The 12,861-nt window shown below is 54.3% G+C and overlaps 1 protein-coding gene across 2 annotated transcripts; it reads left to right on the forward strand.

Annotated features, from left to right (window-relative positions):
• The first annotated feature begins 4,556 nt into the window (after positions 1-4,556).
• Positions 4,557-11,987, forward strand: MXRA8 (matrix remodeling associated 8). 2 transcript variants are annotated; one of them, XM_069079462.1, is made up of 11 exons: positions 4,557-4,716; positions 4,822-5,019; positions 6,422-6,445; positions 6,717-7,016; positions 7,241-7,342; positions 7,758-8,246; positions 9,657-9,818; positions 10,137-10,167; positions 10,299-10,375; positions 10,585-10,662; positions 11,788-11,987. In XM_069079462.1, exons 2-11 carry the CDS (start codon positions 4,968-4,970, stop codon positions 11,811-11,813), a joined length of 1,341 nt encoding a protein of 446 aa, XP_068935563.1. In that variant the 5' UTR covers positions 4,557-4,716; positions 4,822-4,967; the 3' UTR covers positions 11,814-11,987. The 2 variants fall into 2 exon arrangements, with proteins under 2 accessions (XP_068935563.1, XP_068935561.1); XM_069079460.1 differs by having other exon boundaries at positions 4,557-5,019.
• The last annotated feature ends 874 nt before the right edge of the window (positions 11,988-12,861 follow it).

Genomic DNA, 12,861 nt, shown 5'->3' on the forward strand with positions numbered 1-12,861 from the left:
GAGAGAGAGAGAGAGAGAGAGAGAGAGAGAGAGAGAGAATGAGTGAGAGAGAGTGTGTGTGTTTGTGAATGAATATGATTGTGGATGAGTGTGTCTCTGTGGGATTTGTGTATGTGTCTATGAGTGTGACCAGAAGTAAATGTGTCTGTGACTATGGTTGTCTTTGTGAGTGCCCAAGTGTGAATGGGTGACACACCCCCATTTGTTTGGTAGACCGTGGTGGACTATCTGAGACTTGTAGAACAGAGACTAGAATTCCATTTCTCCGAGGAGGTCGCTCAGACATCTCTGAGGTGCTTCTCTCCCCTTCTGGGTCTCCCAGGGCATGAGGGATTAGAGCCACAGGCCCGAGGGGCTGGCTTTAGGGAGTTCTGGGCCTGAGGGCCCCTTACCTGAGGGAACCCACAGTCTAAAGGGGAGACACAGTCCCTGCCCTCTGAGAGCCCCCAAGAGCCCACATATTGAGGGGATACATGAGCCTGCCACCTCAGAGCCTCTGATCTCAGCAGAACCCACAATCCTAGCCTTGGGGACCCCCAGTCATAGTGAAGGCACCCCTGAATATAAGGCGGAAGGAAGCTAAAGGCACATCTTGGAGGAGGGGTGTTGGGAGCATAACCTAGAAGCAGAAAAAGCAAGCTGCCCTGGCCAAAACCTTGTCTGCCCATCATCTGGCAGCCGTCTTTCCATCCCTCCTTCCCTCCCTTCCTCCATTCCTCTCTCCTTCCCACCCCTGTGGCCGCTGCTGTCATCTGCCGGCTATTTCCTGCTGGAGGGAGCAGAGCCTGGCCATAGCCTAGGAGGGAGGAAGGGAGGATGGGAGAGAGGGAGGCAGAGCCTGGAGGGGGTGTGCAGGAGGTGAGCCCCCCAGCCACGTCCCTCTGTGGTCCTGGAAGGATGCCCTCCTCCAAGATCTGCTCACTGTCCCTGAAGGGCAGCCAGGCAGGGAACTGACCGTTAGGTTCCATCCCCACCAGCTGGGCAGTGGGAGGGAAAAAGCCAAGTTGGCTTTGCAGCAGGAGGGCTTTCAAGTGGGCCTTCAGGAGACGCGGACCAATATTAGCTAGGAATAGAGCTAAGGCGTTCCTTAGATCTCAGGATACGGGAGCCTGGGGGGCAGGTCCTTTCCAACCCCAATCCTGCTGAGCCTGCCTCACAGCCAGCCCCTCAGTGGCTTCCATCCAGACCTTCAATCTCATTTCCCCTCCCACAGGAGCTACCTCCCCTTTTCTGGCACGGCAGGACCAGGACAGGTCCTGGCTGTGCACCTGAGGATGTCTGTCTTTCCTACCCTCAGCCTATTGTTGACAGGTTGGCACCCAGGGTCTAGAGGAAACAGCTTCTAATCCCTGTTTAAGGACATTTCCTGGGCCTCAGATCGACTCCTCAGCTGCTTCGGGTCACTCTCTCCTCCCCACTTCTGGCCCATGTCCCAGCCCAAATCTGGAATTCATCTTTCCTTTCAAAACACACAGAGAAGGAAGGAGGCGGGAGGAAGACACAGAGACAGGGAGAGAGAAACAGAGAGAGAGGCAGAGATGGAGAGAGATATGGAGGCCAAGAGATAGAGACGTCAAGAGATAGGTATACTAAGAGAAACAGACACAGATGGAGAGAATCCCAAGCAGATAGAGAGAGATGGATAGAGGTTTTGAGACAGACAGACAGACAGACAAAGAGACAGGGACAGGAACAGAGAAATGGCTAGAAGAATGGAAAGACAGAGACAAAGAAAAAGGTGGAGATTTGACAAGAGCCATGGCTATGGACAGAGGGTGACAAGTATGGAAAGACGGACATGATGGAAAGAATTAGAGAAGTAGAAAGTTACTAACAAAGGGAAAGAGAGAGAGATAGAGGGTTCTCTCCTCCCCACTCCCCACTCACTGAGGGAGAGAAGGGGGAGACAGACAGAGGGAGGGAGACACACAGAAAGAGAAACCACTGTTAATGTGGCCAGCTATAAAAACAAGAAGCTGTCCAGGAAGGGGGGTGGGATGGTAACCCAGACTCAAGCTTGTTTTTCTGAAAAGGAAAAGGGGAGGAGAAAGTGAAAGAAGGCTAGGGGGGGAGGGAGGAGGATGGAGTCACTGAGTTCACAACCCATTTTGGGTGAGGGGGCTTTTTGCCTGACCTCTTCAAATCCTGCCAGCCTATCCACTCTGGGCAATCAGTCCCCTGAGTCATTGGAAAGCAAGCAGGATTTATCATCAAAAGGTCTGGATTTGAATCACGAAACTACCCTGGCCAGTTGTTTCCATTCTCTGGACCTCAGTTTCCTCACCTGAAAAATGAAAAGGGTTGTCCCAGATAACCTTGAAGATCCTTCTAGCTCTTAATCTTGTGACCTGGCAGAGCCACCAGAGAGAGCCAGGCAGTAAGAATTACTTTGGAGTCAGGAGGAGGGCATCCTCCATGCCCTTGGCAGCTGGGAAGTTCCTTCTGCAATCTGCCCTAAGTCACTCCTGCTGTAGCTAAATGAGCCAGAGCTTAGGGAGGACGTCCCCAACAGCTGCTCCCCTCACCCCCATTTCTAGTCCTGGGCCAGATATACTATGGTGATGGGATTTGAGGGTGGGCCAGGACTGGCCATCCAGGACATGAAATACCACCCGTCCCTAGTGGGCCCGGGCCATCCGCTGCCATGGGTGTCTCAGAGTTAATTCAACCCAAATGGGCAACCTAAAAAATGCGCCAAGGATTTTTTGTGGTTTTTGGGGGGTGGGGTTTTTTTTGAGGTTTAGTTTAACTAGAAGGGAACCAGCCGGCCTCTATGATTTCCCATTTGTTTACACAGCCCTTGGTAAGGTTTCCCAGAGCTTCAAATGTGTGTGTCCTGCCTTTCCCCTCCAACCTGGGGCTCCAAGAAGGCTGGGGCCATGTTTCCCCCTTAGACTGGGGGGGGTCCTTGAGGGCAGGAACTGCCTTTCAGAATGGGGGTTTCCAAAGGGCAAAGCTGTGTCTCCCTCCTCAGACTGGAGCTCCCTGAGGGCAAGATCTGCCTCCCCCTTAATCTAAGGGTTCTCCAAGGTCAGGGACTGTCTCTTCCCTTAAACTAGGGGTTCCCTGAGGTCAGGGACTATGTCTCCCCTTAAACTGGGGGCCCAGTGGGAACAGGGACTGGCTCTCATTTCAGAATGGAAGTTTCTTCAGGGTTAAGACTATGTCTTCCTCCCAGTTTGGGGTTCCCTGAGGGCAGGACTGTGTTCCTCAGGCTGGTGCTTTCTGAGAACTGTCTCTTCCTTAAACTGAAGAAGTTCCCTTATTCTGTCTTTGCCTACAGACCTCTACCCCAGGATTGTGGTTGGGAGTCTAGGAATAATTGGCTTTGAATTTTCCCGCTCTTTTTTTTTCCACAGGGGCTAAGTCAGAGAAATACTCCTGGCTGAGTCAGGGGCTAGGAGCAAGGAGTCTCACTGAATCCCTTTCGGCCAGGTAGAGGTCCCAGCTGACCAGCCCCTTGCCCATTTTCCTCTGCTTGGCACTTCCTCCAGTAACCCCTCATCTCTCATAGGTGGCCACGGGCTGTGGGGTGTCCATGGAGAGGATTGGGCAGCTGAGGCACTCGCTTGGGAATGGCGGTCACCTTCCATCCTCACTGAAAGAGTGGCATCAGAGGGATTATGGTTAAGGAAGGACCATTGCCAGCCTGAGAGTTATGGGGTGGTGGGGTTAATGGTTGCAATGCTTTATTCTGATCGGGTTGGGGGTAGGCCTGCCCAATGCCGAGGCTCTGATTCTGGCTCGTGGACTGGATGAGGCAGGGACTCAGTTGGAGGTGAGGCACATGTGGATGGGTATTTGGTGGGGAGGGGGTCATCATCTCTTCCCAAACTCTGAAGGATCTCTCCTTAGAGATACAAGTTTGGAAACAGATCCATGAGGAGAGGGGAGAGTGTTGGTACCCCAAATCTCGGTTGTCAGAGCCATATTCTCTAAAGACTCAGAAAATTACTTGAATCTGAGTGAGTGAAGAAGGGATTGTTACTCAGTGATCAGAGTTGGCATCCTTTTGGGTGGAAAGGCTGATTGGCACCCAGAGATCAGAGCTGGGGGGCCCTACCATGTGGAAGTCATGGAGAGCCTGTGGTCTAGTATTCAGGTGGTCTCCTCTGATGTAGGGACCAGTGCTTAAAGATCAGAGTTGGGGTCCGCTTGGATGGAGGGACTGGTGCTTAAAAATCAGAAGCAGGGGGTGGCCAGGTGGCTCAGCGAGTAAGAGCACCGGCTCCAGTGTCTGGATGACCTGGGGATCGAATCCCAGGCTCAGACACTTAGCACCCACCCAGAAACACCTGGCATGTAACCTTGAGCAAGTTACTTAACCCCAATTGCTTAAAAAAAATCAGAAGCAGGTCCCCTCTCATGGAGGAAGTGGCAGTTTCAAGAACAGTTGGGTCCCCTTCAGTAGGACCTCTGGGTTCTCTCCCAGGGGGGATTGGGAGGGAGAAGAGGGGGAGGTTTTTCTCTCCAGGCTGGGCTGAGTGTGGGGTAAGGATCCTACTGGACCTTGCCTGGGTTCCCTGTCTTCCAGCAGCTGGAGGAGGAGAAGGAGGAGCTGAGTTGAGGGGAGGGGGAGGAGCTGGGGGGAAATCTCCAAGCCCCCGCCCTCTCCCACCTCCTCCCTCCAGTGAATTGGGAGGGGGAGACTGAGGAGCCCAGCAGCCCCAGGGAGAAGGGGAGCCAGGAGTTCGAGGAGGAGCAGGCCAGGGCCAGGTCTGTCTGTCCGACCCAGGGCCCAGCTCCAGGCGGGCTCAATGATGTCATAGCCAGGCCAGGGGTGGGGGCAGAGAACAACTCTGTCTTAACTTGTTTTTCAAGGGGAGAGAGAGAGAGAGACAAAGAGACGGAGAGACACAGAGAGAAGGAGAAACGGAGAGAGACCAAGAGATCGGCAGAGTCAGAGCTAGGGCACCAGGGCTAGGCAGAGAGGCAGCCGGGGCACACCAGGCAGGGACGAAGCCGACATGGAACAGTTACCCAGAACAGCACTCCTCTGGCATCTCCTGCTTCTTCAGAGTAAGTGCTGGTCATTCAAGCCAGGACTGGGATGCTGGGGGAGGGGGGCAAAGGGGGGCGGTGCTGAGCGCGGTGTGTCCTCAGGTGACCCTGATGGGGTGTCTTTGGGGGAAGAGGGGTCCAGATTTTCTGAGGGCTGGGGATCAGGGAGAAGGCTGGGGAGGAGGCTCCCTCCCCTTCTCTCCTCCCCCCAGCCCCCAGAGACAGGCAATGACCTTATCTGTTCCCCTCCCAGAACTGGCTGGGGATGAAGTCCATAGGAGTCTGGAACTTAGTGAAATGTGAAGCATGCATGTCAGAATACAAACATGTTCTTAGCAAGGATTTCTCTGCCACTGGAGGGGCTGTGGATGGGGGTGGGTGGGGTGAGAGACGGTGCAGTCTTCTTTACTTCCCCCACCCCCCACCTCCCAGGGCTGTAGATATAGGAGGTGAGGGGTGCCAGGAATGGCCCCTCTGAGCTGCCCCAAACACCAAGAGGAGACCCTAACGCTCCCACTGCCCAATTCTTGTTAGATGTATGTGTCTGTCAGATCCATCCTTCTCAAGGACCAGGACTGGAGTGGGGGGACATAATAGGGAGTTTGGGAGAATCTGGGCATGTTTTGAGGGCAAAGGGGAAAGTTTGGGGGAAGGATGAGTTTGGGGGGCTGGGCAAGGTCTGAGGGGAAGAGATGTCTTGGGAAAGTATTAAATTTGGGGGAGGGACATATTTGGAGGATGAGGGGTAGATTTGGGAGAAAGATGGATTTGGAGGATAGAAAAGAGGAAGATTTGGGGGTGGGACAGATCTGGCAAAGAGGACCAGTTTGGAGGAGGGGTAACTTGGAGGGAAGGGATGGCTTTAGGGGAGAGATAGATGTAGGGAAGGCAGGTTTAGGAGTGGGGAGCAGGTCTGGGGGAAGGGGGTTGGAAGGAGTGGTGGATTTTGGCGGGGAAAGAAGGTTTAGGGGTTGAGGCAGGTTTTGGGAAAGGGGAGGGTTTTGGAAAAAGGATGCATGTTTAAGGGGTGGAGTAGGTTTAAGGGATGGGGTAGATTTTGGGGAAGGAAAGGGGTTGATGAGATAGGTTTGGTTAATGGGACAAGTTTGGGGGAGAGGGTAGATTTGGAGGGGAAAGAAGTAGTTTGGTTGGAGGCTGGATTCCATCCTGAGTCAAAATTGGGGAAAAGGGAGCCTGGAATGGTTTGCCTCTAGGATGGGAAAGGAAGTCTGGCCAATAGCTTCATTATATCCTGCTGATTTGGCACATTTTTCTTCTCCTCTGGCCTGGGCCTGAGGCTACTTATGGAAGAGAATGTGGGACCCTGTGACCCCAGAGGTGCCCTGCTGAGGGGAGGGGGCTGTTCAGCCTTGCCACTGCCCTCCCCTCATGCCATGATGCTCCCCTTCCTTCCTTCTAGGCTGCAGCGTGCACTTGTTCTCAGGTGAGTGAGCCACTCCCCTACAGGCACACAGGTTTCTGCCCCCCCCCCCCACATCCCCTGAGTTTCCTCAGCTGCCATAGTGCTGCTCAGATGTACCCTGGCAATCTGTATGGGGGACTCAAACTTCCTGCCAGCCTCCTGCCCCCAGGGCCCCTTGGCCCCTCTCCTGATGCCCTCTAAGCGCATTGCACCCTCTCACGATCCCTTGGTCTCCCAGAGCATCCCCCGCTGACCCTCCTCAGTCTTCTTGACTCTCCCCCCTCCCCCACAGCTGTGTCCCCAGGGTCAGGGGCCAGCACGGTGGTGTCAGAAGCCACCCTGAACCAGCCTGCGGGGGCCCGAGCTCTGCTTCGCTGTCAAAGCCCACGCATGGTGTGGACTCGGGACCGGCTGCATGACCGGCAGCGAGTGGTCCACTGGGACCTGAGTGGTGGCCCCGGTGTCCCTGCACGCCGACTCCTGGACATGTATTCTGCTGGGGAACAGCGCGTCTATGCGGCCAGGGACCGGGGTCGCCTCCTCCTGGCTCCCACAGCTTTCCAGGATGGCAATTTCTCTCTCATCATCCACTGTAAGAAAGAGATGGAGAAAGGGTAGCACTAGGGAATGGGCTGTTGGGGGTGGGGCCTGGGGAAGGGGCCAGGGTTCTGTGGGGCTCGAGGGTGGAAATGTGGAAGGTAGAGTCTCTGGCCCTGGCCTGTCCCCATCCTTATTTCTGCCTCCATCCCTGTCTCTGCCACTACTTCTCTTTCTCTTGGTCCCTTGTCCTTTGTCTCTTGTCTCTGGACTTGGCAGCTGTGGAGGAACAAGATGAAGGCTTGTACACTTGTAACCTACACCATCATTACTGCCACCTCTATGAGACCCTCGCCATTCGCCTGCAGGTCACCGATGACCGTGAGTCCCCCTGGCCCCCCAGCAACTGGCTTGTTGTTCCTCTCCTAACACTGTCCCACTGCTGTCCTCAGGCCCTGGCCTCTTGATCATAGCCAGAAAGTGTGTGTGACCTCATTAACCTAGCTTGCCAGAGTGACCCCTGTGGTCCCTACAACCCCCATGGCCTCCAAGATGCCTACGACCCCCATGGCCTCCATGACACCAACGACCCCCATGGCCTCCATGACGCCAATGACCCCCATGGCGTCCATGATTCCAATGACCCCCATGGCCTCCATGATCCCAATGACTTCAATGACCCCCATGACCCACATGATATCAATGACCCCCACGGTCTCCATGGTCCAAATAACCCCATCTTACCACATGACCCCTGACACTGACCTTATTTACCCTCTTCTGCATCCTCTCCCAGCCTTCGCAGCTGGTGCCCACTGGGATGGTGAGAAGGAGGTACTGGTGGTAGAGAGAGGCTCCCCAGCCCTGCTGACCTGTGTGAACAGAGCCCAGGTATGGACTGAACGGCACCTGGAAGAGGAGCAGCAGGTGGTGCATTGGGACCGCCAGCCTCCGGGTGTCCCTCACGACCGTGCTGACCGCCTTCTGGACCTGTATGCCTCTGGTGAACGGCGTGCCTATGGTCCCCCCTTTCTGCATGGGCGAATGGAGGTCAGCACAGACGCCTTTGCCCGAGGGGACTTCTCCCTGAGCATTGACCCCTTGGAGTTGGCAGACGAAGGCACCTATTCCTGTCACCTGCACCATCACTACTGTGGACTCCACGAGAGGCGCATCTTCCACCTAGCTGTCTCAGAGCCCTCCCCTGAACCCCGCCGCCCTCCCCTGGTGCCTGAGGACACCCCAAGCAACCGTAGCAGCCAGAGCCGAAACCCTTCCCCTGCTGGTATGTCGTCTCACAAGGTCTCACAAGGGTCAGACCTTGAGGGGGACGATGGTTAGTGGGGGAGAAACTCTGGACACTCAGCCTTCATATGAATGAGAGGGCCTGTGATTCTTTGACTTGATTCAAATCTCACCTCCAAGACTAAGCAAGGCACTCTGTCTCTGAGATGCAGTTTCTTCATCTGTAAAATGGGGATAATAATAGCAGTGTGAGTTTTAAATGGGACAGTGTCCACAAAGTGCTTTCCAAATGTTCCAGCATTATATATGTGCTGTATTCTGGTACAGCTGGCCTCCAGCAGCCCGGGAGGGCATCCACCAGAGGCAGGTAGGGCCTAAAGGGGGCAGCAGGGCAGTAGAGAGAGCCCTGAATCTGGAAGCAGCTCAGCCCCTTGTTACTGTGGGGGCGGTGGGCACATCACTGCCCTTCTCCTAGGCTCTTTCCTCCTCCATAAAGCTAGGGGGTTGGACTGGGCAGTCTCTTTGCTTCCTCCCAGCTCTGAATCCTGGGATTCTAAGTTTTGCTGGCAGAGGAAGGCTGGCTCCTGGCGGGCTGGTGCTGGGGAGTGGCCCCACAGGTCTGGGGAACAGCCCAGTTTTTCCATTGGCAAGAACCTGGCCTGGCTGGCTCCAGGTGCGTGTCCCAGAAAAAACAAAACCAGCCCCTCCCTTTCTCCCCCTTCTTCCTCTCCTTCTCTCCTCCCTCCCTCTTTCTCTCCCTCTCTGCCTTCCTTCCCACATCCCCAGCCAATGACATTTGGCATTCACTCCATATTTGCTTCACACATAAAGGCCATTCTTAAATCAGAGTAAAATGGGGGAGTAGGGAAGGGAGGGGAGACTTCCCTCCCCCCCAAATCCCAGTGCCTACTCTGAGGGGTGGGGCTGTGGCAAATGGCAGCTTTTATGAGAAAGAGTATAGTGACAGGCATTGTCCCTTCAAGGGCCAAGACTGGGGACAAGCCAGCCTGGGGATGGTGGAGATCTGGGGCAGAGGGAGGGCTATGTTTTGTCCTCTACACCTTCTGAGGCAGCTGGGGGTGGAGCCACAGAGAGAGAAGGCCTCAGTTTCCTCCTCTGCAAAACAAGGAAGGTTGTAACTGGACAGCCTGTAAAGCCCCTATTGCCTCTAAAGCAGTAATACTATAATATGATTCTAAGTTCTGGAATCCCTAAGTTCTGGAATTCTGGGTTCAAATTTAGGCTGAGTTCTAGGCTCCAAGTTCTGGGTTCCAAGTTCCAGGGTCCAGGTTCTATGTTGTGAATTGTGAGTTCTGGCCTCCAAGTTCTATCTTTTGAGGTCTGAGCTCTGACTTGTAGACCTTATCGACCTGCTCAGAGTTCTGGGCTCTAGGTTGTGTGCTCGGAGTCCCATGTCCTGGCCTGGGATCCCTGACTCCTTCTCTTGCAGATCCCCCAGTGGTCCAGGGCCACAATGTCATCAATGTCATCATCCCTGAAAGCCGGGCCCACTTTTTCCAGCAGCTGGGCTATGTGCTAGCCACTCCTCTCCTCTTCATCCTCCTCCTTGTCACTGCGGTCCTCGCCACCCGCCATTGGCGGAGGCAGAGAGGTGAGCCCCTGGTGTCTCCCAAGTCTCCCCTGCCTGCCTCATCTCCCCCTACTCTACTCCCGGATACTTCAGAGCCTTCCCCTGGGTCAGATCAGGAAAGGGGAGGCCATGGGCCCAAGCCGGAGCAGAGGAACATGGGTTAGACAGAAGGAAGACCTTCCTGGCCAGAGGAGGACATGCAAGAGCTTGCTTCCTAGGGCAGGACATAGAACCCTAATTCTCCCTGCTGGGGCCCAGGGTCTGTGAGATTGGGGCTGCAGATGGCAGGACTGGGGCCAGGGAATGATCTAACCCTCCCCCTGTGTCTTGTTTCCCCAGGCTATGCATATGATGTGAAGAAGTCTGGCGGGTGAGTGTGGCCCAGCCCTCTGCCTCCATGGCCCCTCTGGAGATCCTCCCACAATTTTCCTTCCTCTCTGCATCCCAGCCCCATCCCTGCTGCCCCAATTTCTGACTGATTTTTACCTCTCCCCTTTCCAGGAAAGATGTCAATTTGAAGGAATTTTCAGTAGATTCAGCTGACTTGTCTCAGCTTAGGAACGAGGACATCAGGCTGGGTAAGGAAGAGGGAACATGTTACCCTAGAGGGAGAAGGACAAAGCCTCTCTTGATTCTGTGGAGATGCTGATGGTATCTAAGCTTTGTCCTGGAGCTTAGGCGGGATAGGCACAGCCACTGTGCCTGGATGCGGCTGTCCCCCATCATCCCTTAGGGTGGGGGGATGTGTGCTGCTATCTCTTACAGCCCTCTTCCTCTTCCCTCCTAGATTATAAAAACAACATCCTGAAGGAGCAAGTGGATCTGGCCTTGGGAGCCATAGCCAAAAATATTGACTTAGACAGAGGTGAGAGACTTTGGTGTGTCTGTGCGGAGGAGGGAAACCAACATCGGTCAGGGCATGCGTCAGGTGTGTTGGTCCATTGGTGGGAAGGGGAATCAGAGTATAGGAGCAAAGGAATGAGAAGATACTGCCCTGAGACCTCCCAGGCAGGCAGGGAAGGCTCTGACCTGGGTAGAACGTGGCCTGGACCTCAGAGCCCGAGGAAGGGGTAGAGTGAGATCCAAGCTCCTCATTTTACAGAGGAGAAAGCTGAGTATCAGAAAGGAGTGACTCAGTCATAGTCAAAGAGGCAGAAAGTAGCAAACTGAGGTATGCAGTGGTTAGAGCACCGGTTCTGCCATCAGGAAGAAATGAGTTCAAATCCTGCCTCAGACAGCTGTATGACCCTGGGTGAGTCACTTAACCTTGATTTGCTTCAGTTTCCTCCTCTATAAAATGGGGCTAATGGTATCAGCCACCTCCCAGGACTGTGAAAGATCAAGTGAAATATTATTTGTAAAGCCTAAAGTGCTCTAGAAACACCCACTTTTATTATTGACCCGAGTCAGGATCTGAACCCAGGCCTGAGGCCCAACAGCCAGCATTCTTTCCATCATATCACAAGGCAGGGCAGCACCTTCCCTGGGGTCCTCTGCCCCAGCTCTGCTCTGGGGCTCCCTACAGTGGGGTAGATACACCCCAGCTGATGCTCTGTGGCCAGAGGAGGTGAGCTCTCTGCTTTGAGCTCTGGACCTGGAGTCCAGTGGGGGGTTGGGATCCCACCTCGGCCACTTATGGGGGGGGTGTGTGTGTGACCTTGAGCAAGTCCCTTGATCTCTCTACATCTCCATGAGCCTCAGTTTTCCCTCCAGAGAAACGGTGCCAAAAATTGCACCTACCTCCAAGGGCCATGTGATGCTCGAGTGAGCTGATTTATGCTTTAAAAATTTTAAAGCACTGCGTGATTGGATATATGCATGTATATAATATTATGAAATATATAAAATCATAATATACATATGTATGCATGCATGCACACACACATAATTGCTTTGTTGCTGGTGAAAATGGAGGCCAGCCCTTGTCTCTGGTCCCCAGACTCTGGCTGGAACTAATCCTCCCTTTTTTCTTCCCTCCTTTGATGTCTAGAGTTCCGGAAGGAATATTGTAAATGAAGACTCTGGCGTCAGCCCCATCCTCAGAAGACTTCCCCTTCCCCAACTCTGCCCCCACTGCCACTGTTCCCATCATGACCTCCTCCCACTCATCCAGAACTTCCATCTGGTCTGGCCCACCCCTGCGGCAGGTCCCGCTTTCTTTGGGGTTTGATTGGATCTTGGCCACCAGGACGGGGTGAGTTTGGGGGTGAGAAGCCCATTTGTGCTGGACTGTCGACATCCCACCTTTCTCTCAGGCCCAGAGGCTCAGGGCTGGATCCTTCCTCTGTGCCCAAGGTCAAAGCCTCCCCTGCCCTGGGATCTCAGCGTCTCCTCTGGGGTCCTTTGCCCCTGGACCCAGCTCGCTCACCCTTCCCACCAATGGACCAAGGCACACAGGACATGCCCCGGCTGGTGCTTTGTGAGCTGGGACAGAGGGCGCTCTCTATGCCCCTCCACTCTCTACAAGCTGAAAATTCAGTGCTGGGACCCAAGCTAGGGTTGGCCTCCTGAGCCACTCCCCGCCTTTTTAAAACTACTTCCTCCACCCCTGCCAGCAGCCCGTGCCCAGGTCGTATCATGCCAGCTCTGTACTCTAAGCCCTCTTTTCCCTCTGGCCTTGGCGCGGGTCTCTGGAGCAGGACCTGGTATTCTCCAGCCCATTCTCTCTCTGGCCCACTGTACCCTGACCCCCAAACTGGAATTACACGAGCGCTTGTTTTCATAGCTTTGGCCACACTTACCCTGAAGGGGTGGCATTCTGTGGTTGGAGACGGAAGAAGATTCAGCTGCCCTGACAACAGAACTGAGCTCCATAGGAACCCTTTGGGAAACACGTCACTGACAAGACTCCTAGGGAGTTGACTTAGGAAGGAAATTAGGGGATAAGAAAGAAGGAGGGAGCTAAATGGATGCTGAGTGTCATAGGAGGGGAGAGAAGAAAGTGACATGGGGAAGAAACTCAGAATTTTAATTTTCCTGGTTAGGAAATCTCTGTTAATTTGTGTTTCAGGAACTATTCACTGGGAAGGGGTCCCCTGGGGACACCCGCTGGTGGATGGGAGAG

Source organism: Petaurus breviceps, unplaced genomic scaffold (assembly GCF_028583685.1).
Source record: "Petaurus breviceps papuanus isolate PSGF00001 unplaced genomic scaffold, PetGlider_PUasm1.0 91041, whole genome shotgun sequence".
Taxonomy (NCBI): Eukaryota; Metazoa; Chordata; class Mammalia; order Diprotodontia; family Petauridae; genus Petaurus; species Petaurus breviceps.

Coding starts and splice junctions, on each gene's coding strand:
- MXRA8 (XM_069079460.1), top strand. CDS start 4,968: ATGGAACAGTTACCCAGAACAGCACTCCTCTGGCATCTCCTGCTTCTT. Junction 7,017..7,240: donor TTTCTCTCTCATCATCCACT/GTAAGAAAGAGA, acceptor TGGACTTGGCAG/CTGTGGAGGAACAAGATGAA. Junction 7,343..7,757: donor CCTGCAGGTCACCGATGACC/GTGAGTCCCCCT, acceptor ATCCTCTCCCAG/CCTTCGCAGCTGGTGCCCAC.